General features: G+C 33.0%; 2 protein-coding genes across 2 annotated transcripts; one reads left to right on the top strand and one right to left on the bottom strand.

Annotated features, from left to right (window-relative positions):
* Positions 1 to 3,059: 3,059 nt before the first annotated feature.
* Positions 3,060 to 10,321, bottom strand: LOC108332093 (mitochondrial outer membrane import complex protein METAXIN). The gene is made up of 6 exons (XM_017567204.2): positions 10,070 to 10,321; positions 9,463 to 9,794; positions 9,195 to 9,271; positions 9,012 to 9,072; positions 6,923 to 7,091; positions 3,060 to 3,415 (listed from the first exon to the last, which is right to left on the bottom strand). Exons 1-6 carry the CDS (start codon positions 10,233 to 10,235, stop codon positions 3,231 to 3,233), a joined length of 990 nt encoding a protein of 329 aa, XP_017422693.1. The 5' UTR covers positions 10,236 to 10,321; the 3' UTR covers positions 3,060 to 3,230.
* A 1,567-nt stretch (positions 10,322 to 11,888) lies between these two features.
* Positions 11,889 to 20,561, top strand: LOC108331571 (pumilio homolog 6, chloroplastic). Its single transcript, XM_017566341.2, has 10 exons — positions 11,889 to 12,084; positions 12,732 to 13,432; positions 13,723 to 15,059; positions 15,149 to 15,290; positions 15,394 to 15,501; positions 15,818 to 16,030; positions 16,115 to 16,225; positions 17,011 to 17,205; positions 17,734 to 17,902; positions 20,082 to 20,561. Exons 2-10 carry the CDS (start codon positions 12,794 to 12,796, stop codon positions 20,102 to 20,104), a joined length of 2,937 nt encoding a protein of 978 aa, XP_017421830.1. The 5' UTR covers positions 11,889 to 12,084; positions 12,732 to 12,793; the 3' UTR covers positions 20,105 to 20,561.
* Positions 20,562 to 21,079: the final 518 nt, after the last annotated feature.

Below are 21,079 nucleotides of genomic sequence, written 5' to 3'. Positions count from 1 at the left end.
TAGATAGAGTATTTAAAATTTATCCCTTTATAAATAAGACATCCTAAATTTTAAGTTTGTCCAAATTGATTTTATTTTATGCAGTATTTTAAAAAAACAAAAAGTGAACACTCAAAAATAAAATTTCGGACATAAAAGAATTGTAATTTCCTCAAGAATACATCATAATATGTTTTTGAGCCCCCATTTAACAAGACCTACACATTCCTTAGGCTTATGGTCAGTGATTGTTGTTGTGTTAGCCGGTAGATCTCCCGCTACAACCTTTACCACTAAATCAGTGCAATTAGGATACATAGTAAAAGTTTGAACCCAGCCATCGCCCAACCAAACCTCTCCTGTGATAATCATATGTAAACTAAACCTCGTAACTCCTCGTTGCATGTCTTCAGCAATGGCCTGAACCACTGTGTCGTCCACAATGGGTTGGTTCTCTTCCCACCCAGTCGTACTCAACTTCAAATGCACCTTTTTTGTCTCCCCATTTTCCAACAACGAAACTTCCTGCGGTAACTTATATTCTGGCACAATGGGAGTGATCACAGCCAGCGTTTCGTTTTCCTCGTAACTTATTTTCGCTTCCAGATTTATGATGTTGATGTCGGAGTAGTTCATGACGTTGCAAATGGCTACGGTCATGACCCATGTGGATGAAACCTCGCCCTCGGAAACTTCAAGGTGAGGAACCTCAAACGAATCGAGGAAGAACTTGGGTGCGATGGGATCAAACGTTGGTTTGTATAATTGCCTTCGGTGAAGGGCAAGTCCAACGAGCAGCATTGCAATCATGATCAAGCGTAGCACAATCACCACACCATCCCAATCCAAACGTTCTTCTTCGCATTGCTCCATCATCATTACGTGACCGACATTGATCTCAACATGGTGTTCCTCAATGTCTTGAGGCAGAGGTGAGAATTGAATCCTTGATTCAACTGGAGGTGTTGAAAGAGACATTATTATGTTTTTGAGAAACTCGGATTTAGGTCGGTGAAAATCAGGAATGAATGATGATGATGATGATATTTGACTTGATTAAAATTGGACGTGTCGCTATTGAATATATATATTCAAAGGTGGTAGAAAGGAACAGGGTATGTTAAATCCAAATCAGTTAATGTTGACAATGTTACAACTAAAATATTTCCAAAAAGGTTAATTTTGGTTCAAGAGCTTGCTGGGACTAGTCGGTATATTAATTGCAATGATTGAGCATTTGGTAACTGTTTTTTTTTTTTGTTGCCTGTGGTGATTAGTTTTAGGTGTATATTACATTTTTAATAACTAAATGTCTAGTGTCTCAAATCATTTGTTTCCTAAAGACCTTAATGGGAAGGGTCAAATCTAATCATCATTACTTAATTTTCTGTTAAATGATAAGTCAATAAAGCAACATAAGGCTGTAAGAAGATTAAGGTATGGCCATATCAGAAATTGTATATATATGATAGAAAAAGATCAAGGAATAGAAAAATATCAGATATCAGTTGTCAAAGATTCTCATGAAGAAAAATCCAAAATTTCGCAAGCTACTATTCTTGCATCACATTCAAGAATAAATGATGTTGAGAAGGAAATCAGAAGAAAAGATTCCAGAAGAAAAAATGGTCAAAGTCTCAGTCAAAAAGTAATTGCAACGAAAATGACAACATATATGGATTTTCAACGACTTTGACAGACAAACCTTCTAACAACTAATTTGTAGACTAGACCTCTCTATAAATAGGTTCCTTCAAGAAGAAAAATTACCAAATGAAAAAATTGCTACATTTATAGAAATGTTGTAAATACTTCAAGCACCATAATGTAAGTACTTTAAACAGAGAATAGAAAAATTAAAGAAAATGGCATACAGTTGTACAAATGTTTTGGAAGTACTTCGAGCACCAAAATCTAGGGATTCCAATAATTATCAAAGTTTGGCTACTCAGGAATTTGAGTATTGTGGGAAATTGTGTAAAAAGAACCAATTTCATAATTTCAGCCATATGTAACTTTTTTAAAAATTGTTTCTATAAAATGATATTGTTTGATGTTTGTTTTTTTTAATGGAATAATGACTATACTAATATTTTCCAACAAATGTACAAACAAAATTCGACACAATAAGAAATAATCTTGTATCAAAAAGATGGATTAAGAAATAAGATTTTACTAAAAATAATTCACTTCAATAATATTTTCATTTTTCTAAAATAATTAATCTCCAACAATCAATCAAATAAGATCAAAATCCTTATATTTTATAAAAAGAAATGTGAACATAGTGTTTTCCTTCGTAAAAAAAAAAGTTCTAACATGTTTCTTAAAGTATGAAAACAAATTTAGCATGTTTGCATCTTAAATAGCTCACCAACTTATTCAACCAACACCCTTAATAGCAATACTTTTATCCAATGGGAGAATTCCAACTAAGATAATTTGAAATAAATAGCTACTACAGTGTGACAGAATATAATTTTATCATTACATTAACATCTTTAGATACGTTCACCTAACTAAAAAATAAATGTAGTATTATTTAGTTAAAAACCCTTAGAACAATTAACTTTAAAATATTTTGACATGGTACAATTTTTAATTTAAAAGATCTTATTTGTTAGTAAAATTTGTTCAAAGTAATTATGTTTGAAGCTAGCTATGTGTATTCAAACTAGTTATATTTAAAACTGGTTTACTTTCAAAACTAATTGTCAAAATTCTTCCTCAACAAAATTATAAAAGATGAACATAGTAATAAATATTTGATAGGCTTTGGAATGTAAGCATAACTAAAATGTTAAAATTTATAATAATGTCCAACATGAGCTTGTTGGAAATAAATTAATTATGTGATCTTTCTTGGTGTTTGAAAATGTAATTAATCCATTTCAAACTAATTTTATTATTATCCTTCAGACTTGTCTCTTACCTCAAGTATGAACAATAACAGTAAAAATGGTCCCAAAAATCAAGTGCAAGACTTACAGATTTACTCATGTCATGGTTCATTTCTCTAACTCAAACCTGCACCATTATCCAATGAAAAAGTATAGCTACTAATTAAACAATGATCAATCTACTGAAACCAAATCATGTATAGAGAAAATGGATCCTGTAGGAAAAATCTGTGAATGGTACTTTTCCATACTTCTAAATTTGGACCATACACAAGAAAAGGATGCACATCTTCAACATGCATTCAGCCTAGGCTTTGTCATTGAGAGGAAGATAAACAAATGAATGCATTTTCATTCATCGAAATCATAGCCTACATCATCTAACTCCAAAGCATCATCACCAGATCCAGACCTGATACTGAGGAAAAGAATAACAGCAACTAGCTGTGCTACCACAAAATATTTAGCCCTTCTTCTAAAGGTTTTCTCCTCCTTTGTTTGTGGCTTTCTTTTAGGTTTAGTCTTGGGCTTTGAACCTGATTGTCAAAAAAAAGACGAATCAAACTACATTAAAATATGAAAGAATATAAGTAGTAACAAAGCAATTTGCAGATTTTCTTGGCATTTTGTTTTTTGATTCGTTTTCTCTTCCTATATTCAGAATTGTATAGGTCTTTTGGGAAGATCTGTTTTACTCGAGTTTATTTGGGTACTCCGTGTTTTTTTTTTTTTCTTTTTGTTTACTAAACTTTCATGCGATTACAAATGATAGATGTCTTTTGGAGTGTCAGTATAGCTCAAATGTTAACAACACTGTGATGCCTAACATGAGTTTTATTTTAAAATAAACAAAGCAAGTTGCACATACAACATTTTCATGTAGCTATATCATGTATTAGTAGTACAATAGGCTTGTTTCCAAAATATAAAGCCCCATAAATAGAACGAAGAGTTGAAACATGCATTTAAGGTAGAAATAGCTAGCATTGGTGCCTTGGAGACACCAAATTCGTTCAAAGAGTGAATGTAAAAAGAAAAAAGAATGAATAGTACAATGTTTGACCATGTTGTATTTCGATATGAACTAAGTGAACAAGCATAATATAATAAACATTCTTAGTAAAATAAAGGTATAAAGTTATAAAAACCTATTGCCGAACACCAAGAGTTATCATTTTCAATTTTCGGACTATTTTATTTTAGCTCTTTGGCATTTCCATTACCAAGTTACAGATGAGTGTAATTGTTTTTAACTTTATCATTTTCAACTTTCTGACTATTTTATTTTAGCTCTTTGCCATCTCCATTACCAAGTTAGAGATCAGTCGAATTGTTTTTAAATTTATCAATAAAATTTATAGCTCTTTAGGTGCATTTGACTAAAAATTATATAAACTACTTTAGTGACCAATAAACCTCACGTCTTCTTATGCAAATAAATAGAATATAATCATTTTTATGTTTCTATTAAGCTAATCTATTTACTCACGAAAAAGCTAACATGGCTTCTTAAGGCATCAAATTAAATGGTTTTTAAACGAACCAAGCAAAGAAAGGCTTGAAAAAGAAAACTACTATAATAAAGAGCCAAGAGAAGTCTTGTAGAAGGTTTTCTAACGACAGTAGACATTTTGTTTGCAAGAAAAAAGGTTCTAGTTTATAGACTATCTTAGAAAATAATGTCAGAAGAAGTATAATTTAATGGATATTAGATTTAACTTCTTGTTTCTCTCCCGTGCTTATTGTATTTCTTTGTGTTCATTGGATTTCTTATATTTTAGAACTACATCTAGTATTATTTTAACATTTTCATCACTTATTACATCATTTTTCTAGAGCTTTTGCAATAGAATCTGTCAATTTTTCTTCTCTAGCACTAGTTTTATACCTACAGTATAAAAAGCTTTGAATTTACTTATCTTCCTTTATTTGTGTGATTTGATTTTTTTTCCGTCTTCTTGTCACCCACCTTTTTTTTAATAAATTCCATCTTTGACCTTAGAACTCGAGATGGATATATAATATATAAAAAAGGAAACGGAAGACATCATGGGAAAACTAGGCCAAAAACCATGTAACACCAAAAGAACCAAACAAACATAAGATGAATCTACATTCTGGCAAGCCAAATCTATTTCTATTGAAGTCTTTCCCACAAGTACGAGGTAGGGAGGGGAACCGTGTAAACATGGTGTAAGAGTCAATTCCAACTTGGTAAGTATATAAGGGCATCTATTCCATTTCATATAAATGTGAGATATCATCACGGTTTTTCTTCTAATTCTGATTAGGCAACATTTCCATCTGTTCATAATGTTCCAAGGTACAACCTTCATATTAAAAAAAAAGCCTTGGTTACTAAACTGGAGTCAGTTTCTAGCCAAAGGTTCTGTCATTCCCTCTGTAACGCTAACTCTATGGCAAGAATATCATCAGTTCAGCTCTAATAGTGAGGGCATTGCCAATAAAGGCCAAAAGTCCTCCTATGTACTCGCCTGAATTGCCTTGTACAAGCAGCTGGTCAGGTGTTCCTCTTGCTGCACCATCTATATTGCATTTGATCATCCCCACTGCTTATGTCACCCACTATTTATTAAATGGACAAATTTATTTTTACAATTTTAAATTTAATCTCCTTATATATAATTTTAAATACTTCTTTAGAAATATTTTAAAGTTATATTTTGAAATTAATTTCATAAAATATGACAATTTACCTACTAGTTAATAAAAAAAAATTTATTAGTGGCCTCTTCGTGAACCTACTTTGGATCCATCTCTACAAAAGATTATCCATAAATTATGTTTTCCTTTTCAGATAATATAGTTTAGATTGAGCAATCAAGAAAAGAGGTTATTCTAAACTTGATCGAGACAAACATTGAATTCAAAGGGATTTTGCGTGAGCAGAAGACAGTATATGCAACGGGATTTCATTTGAGTAGAAGACAGGGTATATGCATAGCATTTTTAGTAAGAAACAAGAGGAAAATGATGTATAGGTAAAAACTAGATGTGTCATACATGTTTATAAATTGAAGTATCTGTGACCAATATTACAAAATAATGGAATAATTAAAGAAAGTGTCAGAAAAATACAACTCGGGTGGTTTAAAACGGAGAAAGGCTGTGACTGCAAGATTTCTAGCAAGCTTAAAAGGAAAAATTTTATGATACGGCAACATGATCGATTAAACTTTAAAGGGGTGAGAAAAAGTGGGAATAAACAAAATAAATAAATAAATGTTAAAAAGACGTGTGATCACACAAGGGAAAATACAAAATGAATGTATAAAGGAGAAATTAGTGCAGCACATTCAAGGAAAAAATTATAGAAAATTGATTAAGGTGGCTTGGACATGTAAGAAAAGGCTACGGGGGGCACCAATGAGGAGACTAGCTTGTATGGTTTTAGCCCTATGAAAAGGAGGATAAGGATTACCGAGAAAAATATTAGAGAAAACTAAAAGGGATCTCATGGTGAATAATATCCAAGAAAAATTGGCTTTTAATAAGCTCAATGGTGTAGTGTGATCCATGTAACTGGCCTCGCCTACTATTGTTGCTTGTGATGAAAAAGCATGTGATCAGAGAACAGGATCACAAACCTAGAATCATTCATTGTGTATCCATGTTCATGGCTTGTTTCATTTGTTCTGTAAATATGGCAACTAATTACCATGAAGGGGGTTTTGTTAAACTCATTCATATAACACTCAGCAACCGGAAACATGAACATTTCAGAATATTCCACTCTATACCAGGAATATTTCGTAGTAGTTATAGAAATGGTACAGTCCTATTGCTATAATATCAAGCCAGAGAGTACTATAAGCCACAACTTTCCAATATATTCATTACTGCAACTTATTCGGATATATATATATATATATATATATATATATATATATATATATATAAAGAGAGAGAGAGAGAGAGAGAGAGAGATGAGTGTGCTCGTCATTTAACACGTAAGGAAAAGAAATATGCAGTAGTTACACTTTTCAAGGAAATCCATGAAATAAATCCTAAAAATATCTTACCTGAAGTTGAACGACCTTTAGAAGCTGATGATGATGATGATGGTTCTGCATGAAAATCTGGATAATTGGAAGGCAAAGCACTAGTTTCTATAATTTTTGTATTGCATTGCTGCACATATTTCACCAAAATGGTATGTTCCAAAAAGTTGACCCGCAAAATTGATGATTCCTGGTAGTATATAAATGCAGCATATTAATTAAAAAATTTGCCTCAAATATAATTTTGCAGTGCTTTTATAGTAAACAATTTCTGCTAGCCAGTTACACAAACAGCACTTAGCTCAGGATAAAAAATCAAAAAGATATCTCAAGGGTTGAACAGAGCAAAAACAATTAAAGTGCAAAGGATTTGCCACACCTTTGAGGCAGCATTACCTGCACAGTTTTCCTCGTTCAAGAGTATTTCCTATTATCCAGCTATGCTTTAAAAATAACAATTCCCAACACAAAGGAAATGATGAATCATAAACTATCATTCTCCCATTTGCAGGGACCCTTCTGTATATGTAACCTTCTTTCATAGAATCATTACTAGGTAATGGCAATATTTTTGCAGCAAGAATTCACTTCTAGTCCATACCTTTTTACACTGAGTAATGACATACTAAGCACATTCAAGAGCAGGTTACTAAATGTGTGGTTCTTTTTCCAATCATGCAATCCTAGTTAATGAGTTAAGAGAAGGAGCAAATTACAAACTTGTGATATGAAGAAAAAATTTTAAATGAAAGGGTTTTTTTATTAAGGTCCGCAAGAAGCAAGTTTCAATGTCACGTAGCAGTAAATTTGGTCAGTGCGTTGTAAAACAAGGTGAAAGTATCTTACTACCTTGTATCTGCTTTAGAAAGAGGTTGGGGGAATTGAGAAGGATGTAAGCATGAGTGGATGAAATGAAGAAATGTTTTCAGACATAATGTGTGGTCACAGGATTCCTATCAAACTAGACATAAGTCCAGCAATGATCCATGGCAATGAATGTCAGGGGCCAATAAGGTATCAATGAGACAAAATATATACTTGAACTAGAAAAAGGAAGAGGAAGACCAAAGGAAACTTTTAGAGAAATTACTAGAAAATATCTTTACCCTTAATGGATTTATCAGTTTTGATAGAGTACAATGACTTTTAATCCATATAACCAACCACACATAGGAGGATAAGATTTGACTACTATTTTTGCCACAAAGTGGTAACAAAACCTGTGTTGGAGAGAAGATTAACCACAGAAATCAACCAATTTCTACAAGTTTCTTCCATAATAATCAAATAAATTGCACTAACACAATTTAAAGGTTCCATTACTAGGAAGCCAAAGGAAAAATTGATGCTTATCCCAGAACACCAATTACACTCAGTTCAGCCAATCAAATTTACAGCGCCACCGAAGAATATGAACTTTTCAGCACCCACAAGCAACTGTCACTTTACAACCATGGTTGGTCGGTGGTCTTTCAATTCACTCTCAGCTCAACTGTAAGTTTGCATAACCAATAATTACTTTACTGTTCTATTACAAGACTAGTAAATATTGGAGTATAGTTTTACTCTGGCATTTATTTTTACTTTACTTGAACAGCAGTAGTTGAATAGATTTAGAAGATATTTGACAGGTGGCTTCTCTAACTATCTTTGTTATCATCTGATAACAGCTTCAGTTAGAATCTACTGAGTCCAGTTTCTGTACTATATAAACATGACATGTTGTAACTTCAATATAATTGGGCAATGAATTCATTTTCACCAGACAGAGAACCTTTCAAACTCCCAGCTTTAAGTTTGCTTAACCATGAATTACTTTACCAATTCTATTATGAGACTTGTACTCAATAATTCTGGGATCCTAACTCTAGTACTTATAGATTCAGTGAGTACAATTCTTCCTGATGTTAAAGCAAAGTATCTGTCAAATGAATGCTAGCAATTGTAAGTTCCTTTGGACACATGCCACAATACATAGATTCACTGTTCAATTCTTATTGATAGGGGATTTCTTACTCAAATGGGTATCGCATTAGTTGCCAGAGTATCATACTATCTTAAAAAGTATATACCAAAATCATGGCATAATTACTGATATAACTTAACTCACGGGTAAAGCTCGAAGAATAACTAATGCATGAGCAAGAAAAATAGCATCCAAGCTTGATGGCCTGCATAAACAGGCATACAAAATACATTACTAGGAGTTCAAAGTCAAAACTTGATCTCTATATGAAAGGAACCCAAAATAGTAGCACATATTGCTCTATATAACATAACGCCAGCAGAGAACCTATTTTCGAAAAGGTAGTTTTGCTCCCCTAACAAAGTTGACAGAGCATCATATGCAGAGTTTGCTCTCCCATAAATCTGTTGACCAGAGACAGATCCGTAAGATTAAAAATCACAGACATAAACACTGTTAAGTAAAAGGAAAATATTGGAACAAAGGTTAGATACTAAATAAAATTCACCTTTTGTAAGCAATGTTTAGAAATGGAACAGGAGAGAGAACTTGTCCCAGTCTCAAGTGTTGTGAGCAAAGTTCAAGAGAAACTAACCTCTTCTTCCTTCTTTTCAGCATTTTCTTTACTTATCCCATGTTTCTGCATCACCCAAAGAGCTTTCTTCCAATAGAGGATCCGCCCTATAGGCCAGGGAAGATCAGAATAATAGATCTTATTAGCAGAGGAACCACTACATCCCACCCACAGTTCATACTCCAGTGCATCAGCAAGCCATGTGGTGAGCAACACTTTGGTTGCCATCCAATCAGGGAGAGAAGAAATACCACTATCTAAATCACCAACATCCCTTTTCAAGCTCTCAATTATCCCCTCCTTCTCATTATTGTATGCCACACAATCTCCCGTCTCAAAGTAGGGAATCTGATCTAAACGCCACAAAATACAGCCAAAATGAAAATAACAATAAAAAATACAACAAACAAATTGAAACACCCATATGTCAAGAAAGAACAAGAATAGCAAAAAGGAAGAAACTTAATCAAACGGGGTATGAATGTAAGAAAGATTACCCACCCAGAAGCCTCAAACACAATCAAATGATTAAAAGGCCTAAACTTTTCAAAAAGAAAATAGATAAAAGGAATAATTGAATAATCATTGTTTCTTTTCTGGCATAAAAGAGATGAAGATTGAAGTTTACCAGAATCAGGGTAGTTAGGGTGATAATCCAAGTTGAAGGGAACTTGAGAGAGCTTGAGAAAAATATAGGCCGATAAGCATTGAGGGCAACCGGTGGGGAGACCAAAACACCGTTTTCTAACTACAAGGGTGTTCATCTGTGTACTCTCATTAGCCTCTGTTGCCATGAAGTAGAAAGAAGAATAAGATGGACCAACACAAAACTGAACACTGAAAAAGTCTCTTAGCTACAGTAAATAATACATTGAGACAAAATCAGGGTTTAGGCCTTTCTGATATGTATAGTGTTCTTGGGTTTGGTCAATTTTTAATTATTTTTATCAATTTCAAAAATTAAATAACTTTTTTTTGTCTGTTAGATAAATAAATTATTTATTTATTTATTTATTTATTTATTTATTTATTCTGTTGTATTCCCTCTTATTATAGATTGTATAGGTAGTTTTTATTAGAGAAAAAACAATTATTATATGATATTAAATGGTCATGTAGTTATTTATCATATTTTTTATCAATGTGATTGAGAATTTATTCACTGTTTGTTAGAAGTATATAAAGAAAGAAAGGAAAGATGTACAATGACACAACACTAGGTGAGTATGTGCATCAACTAAAGAGAATGGCATATTTATGTATTTAAAAAAATTCATATTTAATGTAAGACATTCAATGTTATAATAATTGAGTTGAATTAAATTTTGAAATTACAAAACTATAAATATATTCTCTATACTATATTTTTTAATTTATAATATTACATTATTCATTAATTAAATATTATGTATATGTGTTAACATTACTTTTCTTTAAAAGTTAATTTAAATTTGAATACACAGTTTGTATATTGCATACTATAACATTATAAAACGAAAATCATTTATAAGTATACAATAAATTTAAATACGCAATATTATTAAAATACAACTTTAGTCAAATATATTGAAATTTATTATGTTTGATAACAAGCAAATTTAAATTCAATCAAAAATATAAAATTAATTTAAATGTGTTAAAATTTAAATAATATATATTATTATTAAATATAATATTTTAAAAATATAAAATTATTTAATTAATTTTTATATATTATTAACATTGAATTTATATTTTACAAAATAATTTTAATCTATATAATACTAATTGTTGTTATTGTTCAATTGAATCATTTTGCAACTTACAAGTCCATGGTAGTTAAAAAATATATATAAAGATAATATTTTATAAGATTACATTTTATAATTTTTTTAATAGAATGCATAAATACAGTCTCATTTAAATTTCAGACTTCATTCCTTCTTTTATTTATCTTATTTCACACATTTTTTCCCTTCTTTATCTTAAAATACAAGCAGGACAATATTTTACTTAGTCATTTTTGTCTTTCAATTAATGTAGTATATTAACATTAATATTTTACATTTTAAAAGAATAATTTAATTTTATATATTATTAAATATAATAAATTTTTAAGTCATTTTAAAAATTATTAAATATATTTTGTCAAAATATAAATTTATTAAATAGTTCAAATATATATACAATTATAAAACATATTTTGATATAATACACATGACTTTATTATCAATAACAAAATCACATAGATTTTTTTTTTGAGTCATTAATACTATTATGTTGCGTAAGAGCTTCATGATTTCAATTATTTATTGTTAGGGTTGAAACAATGATGGACAGTAATAGTGATATTATGAAGAAGTTTAGTTTCCATGTTTGTCCCATTCTGAGTCTAACAACACAGACCAAAGAAAAATAATAATAGCAAAAGCGATTTTCTTTTCTATTATCCATTTGCAGAAGAAAAAAAAACAAGAAACAGCAGCTTTTGTTTCTTCTCTTTTCTATATATTTAAAAATTCAAAACAAGTGAAAAATAAATCCTCTGCTCCTCTTCCTCATTGCACTCTTTCGTTACACCTCAAAACTCAAACCCATCAATATCTCTCTTGCTGTGCGATCAATTTAGGGTTTTGAAACAGTGAATCTTCACCATCTCATCAGGTTCTCCTTCTCTCTCTTGCTCTGATATTTCTTCAACTAGTTTCTCTATTTTGATTTCGAGGTTGCTCTCTGTTCGTGTGTTGCATGGAATTTACCTTGTTTTCCTTTCCGTGTTATGGTGATGATAATCGTGGTAGGTTTTGAAGCTGTGTGTGTGATTGTTGTGTGTATGCTTGTATGGTCAACGACTGGGACGTGTTTCTTTGACCAGAAGAAGAGCTTGTCTGTTGTGTAGTTTGTTTGTTTTTTACTTTTCTTTTTTAATTGAATATATAGGCATGGAGTGCTTTTGATGTTTTTTGTCTGAGTGTTTTTGTAATTTATGGTTTTATTAAATGTTTGATGTTGTGCATGGATGGATGCATGACACGGATCATAGTTGAAGTTCTTGTTTTTCAGTGTGATGTCATGCATGGTGGTTATTTGTTTTGTATTAGTTATTTGATATGTGCTGTTGCCTCAGTGAAATTGAGTTTTTACTCAATGCTCCTGCAAATTTATGTGGAAGAATTGAGTTAATGGCTTTTTTAGCACTAGTTGTATTAATTGGCTGGAGTTATTGTTTGTTTTAATAAACTGGAGTTAGTGTTATGACGCATTTCTTGATAAGAGAATTTACTGACTTGCTGATTTTGGGTGGTCTTTAGGATGCAATGTGATATTTGTAATTTTCATTACAAAAGAAGGGGACAGCTAATCTTACAGTAGTATGGCAACTGAGAGTCCAATTAGAATCTCTGAAGCTGGGGGTAAATGGCCCTCACATAAGGAAGCTACAGCTTTCGGTTCAACATCTCGCAACATGGCGACAGAGGATTTGGGTATACTTTTGAATGGCCATAGGTTCCATGGTGGGAGAAAGGAGCTGACACCAAATCGAAGTGGCAGTGCACCTCCCAGCATAGAAGGCTCGTTTTTGGCCATAGAAAACCTCTTACCCCAGCAGATCATCACCCAGAATGCAAGCTTTGCAGCTCTAAGCAGTGTTGTGCAAAATTGTGAGTCTGAAGACCAATTGCGAGCAGATCCAGCTTATTTGGCATATTACAGTTCCAATGTCAACCTAAACCCTAGACTTCCTCCCCCGCTTACATCCTGGGAAAACCGCCATCTAGGACGTCATATTGGCAGTTTTAGAAATAACTGGAGAATGTCTGCTGCTGATGATAGTGATAAAAGTTCCTTACATTTGCCTCAAAGGACACTTTCCACACACAAGGAGGAGTTGGAAGATGAATCACACCAACAGCCATATGATGATGAATTGATTAAGGTGAGCGGATTGTGGCGTAGACCTGATGCGGCTTCATTGGTATCTCAACCTAAAAACGTTGTTGATTTAATTCAGGTGATTATGCTAATTTTGTAAAATCCGTTCAATTTTCTGCTTGTATAAATGCATATTTAAGTCCCTTAATTTTCTTTCTAACAAATAGTATGATTATCATGTTTATTTTCCATTTATTTTCTCTAGTTTATTTTGCCGTGTGCTTATAGCAGTGGGTATTAATCCCACAGTTATGGTATTTTTATCTTTCTGATTTTCTGAGTTGTAAAAGTAATTAAATTTTTTGCCTCCTTGTGTATAAATTTGTGACTGTGAATCGTATTTTTCTTGTGCAATACTCAAACTTTCAGGAGGATTTTCCTCGTACCATGTCACCTGTATATAATAAGTCTCTTTCTGAAAGTCCTGGACTAGTGGATAAACCAATTGACTTAGAAGTCGGTTCTAGTTCTTCTCATGATCCCCCTGTTACTACAGTAGAAGCTGCTAAAACTACTGTAGGTGCGGATAGTATAAGGGTGTCATCAATTGTTGATACCCATGCCCCAGTTACAAGCTCTTCATCTCTTGAATCGACTGGTAGCATTGGTGTTAATGACTTAGATGTTGCCTCTCAATTAAAGGCTCTTGGTGTATCTAATCTACCACGCTCAGAAAGTCTGAGTTACGAAGAAAAGTGGAAGACTAGCTACCAGATGCAACACGCAGGATTCCAGCAACAAAACAATGCATCTGATATTAGCGCCAATTCTCAAAATGTAAATTCTGTGTATATTGGTAGGGAACAGTTTCCTTTTAATTCAAGCAAGTTCTCCAATGTCCAGCCACTACTGCAGTCGTCTGGGTTTACACCTCCCCTATACGCCACAGCAGCTGCTTATATGAACTCAGCAAATCCATTTTACACAAATATGCAGACCCCGGGTATGTATACTCCACAATATGTTGGTGGATACACTGTAAATCCGACAGCTTTTCCTCCATATGTTACTGCATACCCTCCTCATGGTGCTGTACCGTTTGTTGTTGATGGAGCTACTAGTTCTAGTTATAATCCACTAACGCCTGGGGTTTCAACTGGGGGAAACATTTCACATGGAACTGAAATGGTACAGGCAAACAAGTACCTTGGGCAATTTGGATTTCCTCTGCAGCCTTCTTTTGGTGATCCCATGTACATGCAATATCAGCAGCAGCCTTTTGTGGAGGGATATGGTATTTCTGGTCATTTTGATCCACTGGCACCTAGAGCAAGTAGTGTTAACCAAATTAACCCTTATGATTCACAAAAAAGGCCCAGTACTGGTACTTATTTGGATGATAAAAAATTACCTGATCAAAGATCTGCTACTAATATGAACTCAAGAAGAGGTGGATTATTGATTCCTAGTTATTTTGGACACATGCCAAACATGGGATTTTTAATGCAGTATCCAAGTTCACCACTTCCAAGCCCAGTTTTATCTGGATACCCAGAAGGAAGTCCAGGCCATCTAGGTGGTAATAATGAAATAAAACTTTCCCCAGCTTCTGGTAGAAATGGAGGCATAATGTCTGGATGGCAAGGTCAGAGATCATTTGATGGTGGTCATGACCCCAAAATTGTTAATTTTCTTGAAGACTTAAAATCTGGCAAAGGTCGAAGATTTGAGCTATCTGATATTATTGGACATATTGTTGAATTTAGGCAAGTAACCTTTTAGCTGTCTTTCCAGCTGTCTAATTGATCAGTTTCATGGCTTTGATAATTATTTTTGCTGTGGTTTTTGACTCCAGCTCTGATCAGCATGGAAGTCGATTTATACAGCAGAAGTTGGAAAATTGTAGTATTGAAGAGAAGACATTGGTGTTTAAGGAGGTTCTCCCACATGCTTCTAAATTAATGACTGATGTATTTGGTAACTACGTAATACAGAAGGTTTGTTTTTGAAGTGATGTATATTGTCATTAGCCTTAAGAAATCTTATGAATAGTTAGAATGTATTTTGTTTGGTCTAATTTTTCCCTTTGCATGTGCTTAGTTTTTTGAGTATGGAAGCCCTGAACAGAGGAGGGAACTTGCAGATCGACTGGTTGGCCAGATACTGCCTCTAAGTCTGCAGATGTATGGCTGTCGTGTAATCCAAAAGGTATATAATCTATAATTTATGATGATTATATACCTCTGGACATTAGTATACATTTATTTCATTGGCATGTTTGACAGGCCACCACTATTTAAATCTGTGTGGAAGCTTTGGTTATGGATTTTTCTCTCTCTGACTTTGTTTCTGTCATTGAATCATAGCATTAACATTTGTAGTTGACATTTATTAATTCTTTGGGCATATGCATATCATAGTTAAGCATTCGGGTTGAGGTTTTAACAAATTATGTTCTTAAAATGGGTTGTCTGTTATTGTATATTAGAAAATAAATTATTATTTATATTTTATGTCCATGCAGGCACTTGAGGTTATTGAGCTTGAACAGAAAGCTCAGCTTGTTCATGAGCTAGATGGAAATGTTATGAGATGTGTTCGTGACCAAAACGGTAACCATGTAATTCAAAAGTGCATCGAATCAATTCCAACCAAAAAAATTAATTTTATACTATCTGCATTTTGTGGTCAAGTTGCTATTTTATCGATGCATCCCTATGGATGTCGAGTAATACAGGTAAAATTATTTCATTCCCTTTCTTCCTAAAAAAAATGTTTTTGTTTGGTCATGCATTCAATCATACGATTATATTTCCTGTAGAGAGTACTAGAACATTGCACGGATGAGAGTCAATGTCAGTTTATTGTGGATGAAATCTTGGAGTCAGTTTGTGATCTTGCTCAGGACCAGTATGGCAATTATGTTACACAGGTACCTGCTCACTATTCTCTCCTAAACAATAATTTAATTTTTAGCTTCAGATGTTTATGGTTCATAGTAAAAAGAAACTGACAAGTTAGAATGTGATGTCCTTTTATCTGTCCACAATTATAAATTACAGAATCTGCACACTGGCTGAATAAATCCTTAACAACCTCAGCAAGTGCTACATTGATGTTTCACTTCTATTCTTTTTTTACTCCCTTTTTATTCAACTGTTCGTATACTTTTATTTCTAGTCCCTCTCAAATTTTCTGTTTTCCCAAACGTATTCCCTAGATCTCTGTTCCCAAATTTAATTATTTAGTTTCCATATTCTTACTGGTTGGGATTTTTTTCGTCTTCTATAATTGAAGTGTGTATTCTCTCACAGTGAGCTTCTCATTACAAAAAGGGCGAATTACATTGACCTCCTTCAATATTTGTGCTAATTATGCTTGGACTATATTTGATTCAAAAAATGTTGTTTTCACATACCTCCCCTATTGTTTGGTTCAGAACGTACACAGGTACACAATAACCTGGAAAATAATAAAGCAAGGGAGGTTGATGTTCTTTTCCTATAAAAAAAGGGTGCCAGTGTAATTAACAGTAACCTCAAGGAGATCAGCATTAATATCCCTTATAAAAAAGTGATAATGTTTCATGAATTGATGGTTCATATTGTTAGTGTTAGTTACTTTGGACTCAGTTTTTGTGTTTGTGTTTTGCTTCCCTTTCATATGTCAATTTTGCTTAATTTCTTATGCTTTAGTACTTTCATTATGTCACAACAGCATGTCTTGGAGAGAGGAAAGCCTCAAGAAAGGAGCCAAATTATCAGCAAGTTGTCAGGACATATTGTTGAATTAAGCCAGCATAAGTTTGCTTCAAATGTTGTAGAAAAATGTTTGGAGTATGGTGATGCCACTGAACGGGAGATGCTAATTGCAGAGATATTTGGGCATGGTGAACAAAGTGATAATTTATTGGTAAGTTTAAACATACAAAGGCAAATTACGCATTACTTGTTCTTTAGAATGTCTAGTTGTTCCATTCTAGAAAAAAGCTTCACTCCCCAGCATCTTTGTTTAGTTTGATGTTGAAGGAGATTCCCCACAAGCTTTGAAATATGTTTTAACAATAAATTTAGTTTTGGGAAGACTGTTTGATGCTTTTAGGGTCTTTCATGGAAGGAGAGACTCATTTTCTGGTTGTAAAATGTTCATATATTGTTCACACAAGATTACACTTTTAAAAAATCTTATAGAGCCTCGTTACATAGATATATATTTTCAAAGTTGCCAAACAACCCTTTCGGTCTATTTCTAATTCTACATTGATCTTTCATATTTGATGTTGATCTCCTCAAAATTCTAAATCATTACAAATGTTGAATTTTTTGCGTTACTTCTAGCATGAACAATGCTAAGTTACTAGTTAATTGGATTGTGTTGTATTAATGCATACACCTTTGGGGTATGTACACTTACTTTGTTGTATTTTGGTTTTCATTGTAGATAATGATGAAAGATCAATTTGCTAATTATGTGGTCCAGAAGGTCATTGATATCTGTTCTGAAAAACAGCAAGCAATGTTACTTGCTCATGTAAGAATTCATGCTCATGCTTTGAAGAAATACACTTATGGGAAACACATTGTGGCTCGGTTGGAACATCAATTTGGAGGTGTGTACTTCTGGCGCTTTCATTGAACAATATAGAAATCCTAGTTCTCTTTGGTGGAACACATTTGAATTATTGTCATGTATAATTGAGTAGCTTGGGTATTCATGCTAAAAATTCTTGATTTTTGATATTAGATTAAGTCACGGTCCACGGTCTCATTCTGTTGCTATGCAAACTATATGCCTATACCATGTACTATAGACAAAAGATTTAACCGCAGTAAGTGTTAAGAAGAGTGCGGAGAGTTAGATTCTTATTCCTTCTTTTTGCTTTAGCATTGTCAATCTACCTTTAGGATTATGAAAACATTAATTAATTATTTAGATAAAGACGAGACATTTGATTGAAGCTGTGATTCTGAGTCTGAATTACACGATGGAATTCAGTAGACTGTTGTGTAGAATTAATTTTATTGCATGGATAAAAGATAAATTTATTTAAAATGAAAATAAGAATACTAAAGCATCACTATACAGGCTATAAATCGACTGGGTTAGCACTATAGGCTGTATTTTGCAGCATTCCTGATACCGTATATAAAAGAAAAAAAAATACAAAAGGGGCAAACCCAATCAAAACCCACTGGAAAGCCTAAAATGTGGAAGCCCAAATCTATCTCTAACAATTATCATAAGAAATACCAGGGAGAATTCCCTCCCACCAAATAAAATCAACACCTCTAATACCATAGTTAGCCAAATTATCAGCACACCTATTACCTTCTCTATAGATATTAGAAAATCTGAAATTCATCCTTTTAGCATTAGTCCATCTGCTCCTTTATCTCCAAGGAACTGACATATTATGATCGATAAAAAATAACGTAACTACCATAATTACAAGATTTCACTAGCCTATTACCCTATTTATATATTACTTGTTTTCCCAAATTCCCATTCAAGTTGGAGAATATAGGTCATATGCCCCAAGCTTATGACATGTATATTTTATCAAAAAACCTCAGGAAAACATAATGAAAATATCCTTGAGTTGACAAAGCTAGTGGTGTTGTTCTCAATGAAATTTTCTCTTCGATAGAGACATTTGACATTAGAAAAGATTTATAAAACTTGAACAGCTTTTGTAAGGTTAAATTTGATCTTAAGACCAATTTTTAGGATAATGTCAGATTCTATCCAAGATGCATGTATTCTGCCAACTTGCTCATTGTTGCCCTCTAGGTTGGAAGTCTTGGTGTGAGGGGGAGTGTTGGAAAGCCAACTTATCAATACCATGATACAGTTATCTACTGTGATCTCCTTTCTTAATAGGAGCTTTGTTGTACAACTGTGCGAGTGAAAGAAATTGGGGATCGCTTTCTAAGCCTGCTAAAGCCTGCTAATAACGGAAACAACTTAATTAAATGAACTTGCTTCAAGAAGTAAGAGATTAGAGTACGACTATTTTGGCATCTGAGCCAGATTTTTAACTGACCTAAATGTATAACATTATCATTCAACTTTGTAACAGAATTAATAACTGATGCCTAACATTCGGAATAGTACCCTATTAGGTTGAATGGGTTGAAAATACAGATCAGTTTGAATGCAAACTTCTGCACAATTTTTGGTTGAATAAATGTATGGGATGGAAAATGTTGGTTAAAATGGTGTATATAAAAGTGTGGAGGCAATGCCTCATCTCATGGTTGAGCTTATCAGGTCATCGATACCAGAATGTTCTAAGCAGTTATTGAAGTCTATTTCGTAGTATTTGGTGAGCTTATCAAGTCTTTCGTCACCAAAATGTACTATCCTTAACTACGGGTAGGTAAGGTGTATTAAAAATCTCATATTAACTGTGACCAAAATAGTGTATGTATGGCAACTCTTATCTAGTGAGCTAGTTTGGGGATTAGTTAGATTTAAATTCAATTTATAAGGAAACAATTTTCTTTTAATACTTACTGAAAATCATTTTCATTCTAGTTCTGTATTTTTCCTGTACCTCACTGTCCACCTACTTAACCAAGCACAGTTTAGAAATTCATACGGAACAAATGGGTTTACTTGAATTGATAATAACAAGTCATTGTTTGGGGTCCAAATGCATAAATCACCCTATCTCGAGAAATAAATAAAATATTAAATGAAGAAATTACCCACTGCCTGGATCATGCTGACTGCCCATACTTATTTTTTCCCTGTATGCTTTCTTACCATATACTTTTTACTGTTAGAGAATCAAACACCTGGCTCATGATGAGAAGAGAGATGAAGCCGTGGATCTTCAATGCGACTGTGACGTGCAAAACCCACAGCTTCAACATATGTTCTTTGGTCACAGGAAATAGCTGAGACATTGATAGGTTCCTGTTGTTTATACTCCGCAATTCATGCCTGCGCCTTGATATAGCTTCCACATTGATGGCCTCAGGAGATATTAGTATATACAACTATACTTTTTTAAACGCTGTAATTATGCCATTCAAAATAATTGCTTCAAAATGTTATTTGAGTATAATTATTTGGAAGGAAACCCTTCCCTTCCTTATGTATAAGTTGCTGTTTCTTTCGTGCTTAGCGTGTGGTTTTCTTGAGATACAGGTATTCTAGGGTTCTAGAACTGAACTAGTGCATGTCACTTTAGCACCTTATCCTTGTGATGGATGCATGTATGTTTTAGTTGAGAATGATTAAATTGGTTGGCGTTTTTTTTACTACTCTGGCTGATTAAATTGTTTGGGGGAGTGGATTCCCTCACTATGACTGCAATGAAATGGTGGAATTGATGCTTCTTCAGCCCATGAATATTTTAATCATTTATCAGCTAAACTTTAAACTCTTCCATGGATCCCTGGTGTACAGTGTTATTTCTTTCTAAACCTTTACTCTCCTTGCACTTAACTATCTGTCTCATTAATTAAATTTCATAAAGGAAATTTCTTCTTTGTCCCATGTTTTCTTCCTGCACCTTCATAGTCTTTTACTGAAATTGATTTACTTATTCTTTATTAAAAAATTTCGACTTCTTTGTTAGACTTCCAAATTTGTATTCCGAATATGTAAATTTATAGTACGAGTATGTAAGTTTATATTATGAATATGTGAGCCACATTTTGTAAAGAACATCCTTCTACAAAGTTTCGGATGGCAAATCAAGTGTATTTTTGTGGAATACCTCATGTTTTGGTAAATGAATAAATTAATTACAAAGAAATAATAATAATAATTAGCA

Source organism: Vigna angularis, chromosome 4 (genome assembly GCF_016808095.1).
Source record: "Vigna angularis cultivar LongXiaoDou No.4 chromosome 4, ASM1680809v1, whole genome shotgun sequence".
In the NCBI taxonomy this organism is placed as follows: domain Eukaryota; kingdom Viridiplantae; phylum Streptophyta; class Magnoliopsida; order Fabales; family Fabaceae; genus Vigna; species Vigna angularis.
This window is presented reverse-complemented; position numbering and strand designations above follow the sequence as displayed.

Bases quoted from the DNA above. Each gene is read 5' to 3' on its own strand.
- LOC108331571 (XM_017566341.2), top strand. From the start codon at position 12,794: ATGGCAACTGAGAGTCCAATTAGAATCTCTGAAGCTGGGGGTAAATGG. The intron at 15,060-15,148 runs GCAAGTAACCTT...TTTTGACTCCAG, and splicing joins GGACATATTGTTGAATTTAG to CTCTGATCAGCATGGAAGTC. The intron at 15,502-15,817 runs GTATATAATCTA...ATGTCCATGCAG, and splicing joins GCTGTCGTGTAATCCAAAAG to GCACTTGAGGTTATTGAGCT.
- LOC108332093 (XM_017567204.2), bottom strand. From the start codon at position 10,235: ATGGCAACAGAGGCTAATGAGAGTACACAGATGAACACCCTTGTAGTT. The intron at 9,795-10,069 runs GTAAACTTCAAT...TGTGGCGTTTAG, and splicing joins CCCTAACTACCCTGATTCTG to ATCAGATTCCCTACTTTGAG. The intron at 3,416-6,922 runs GTAAGATATTTT...TTTGACAATCAG, and splicing joins TAAAGGTCGTTCAACTTCAG to GTTCAAAGCCCAAGACTAAA.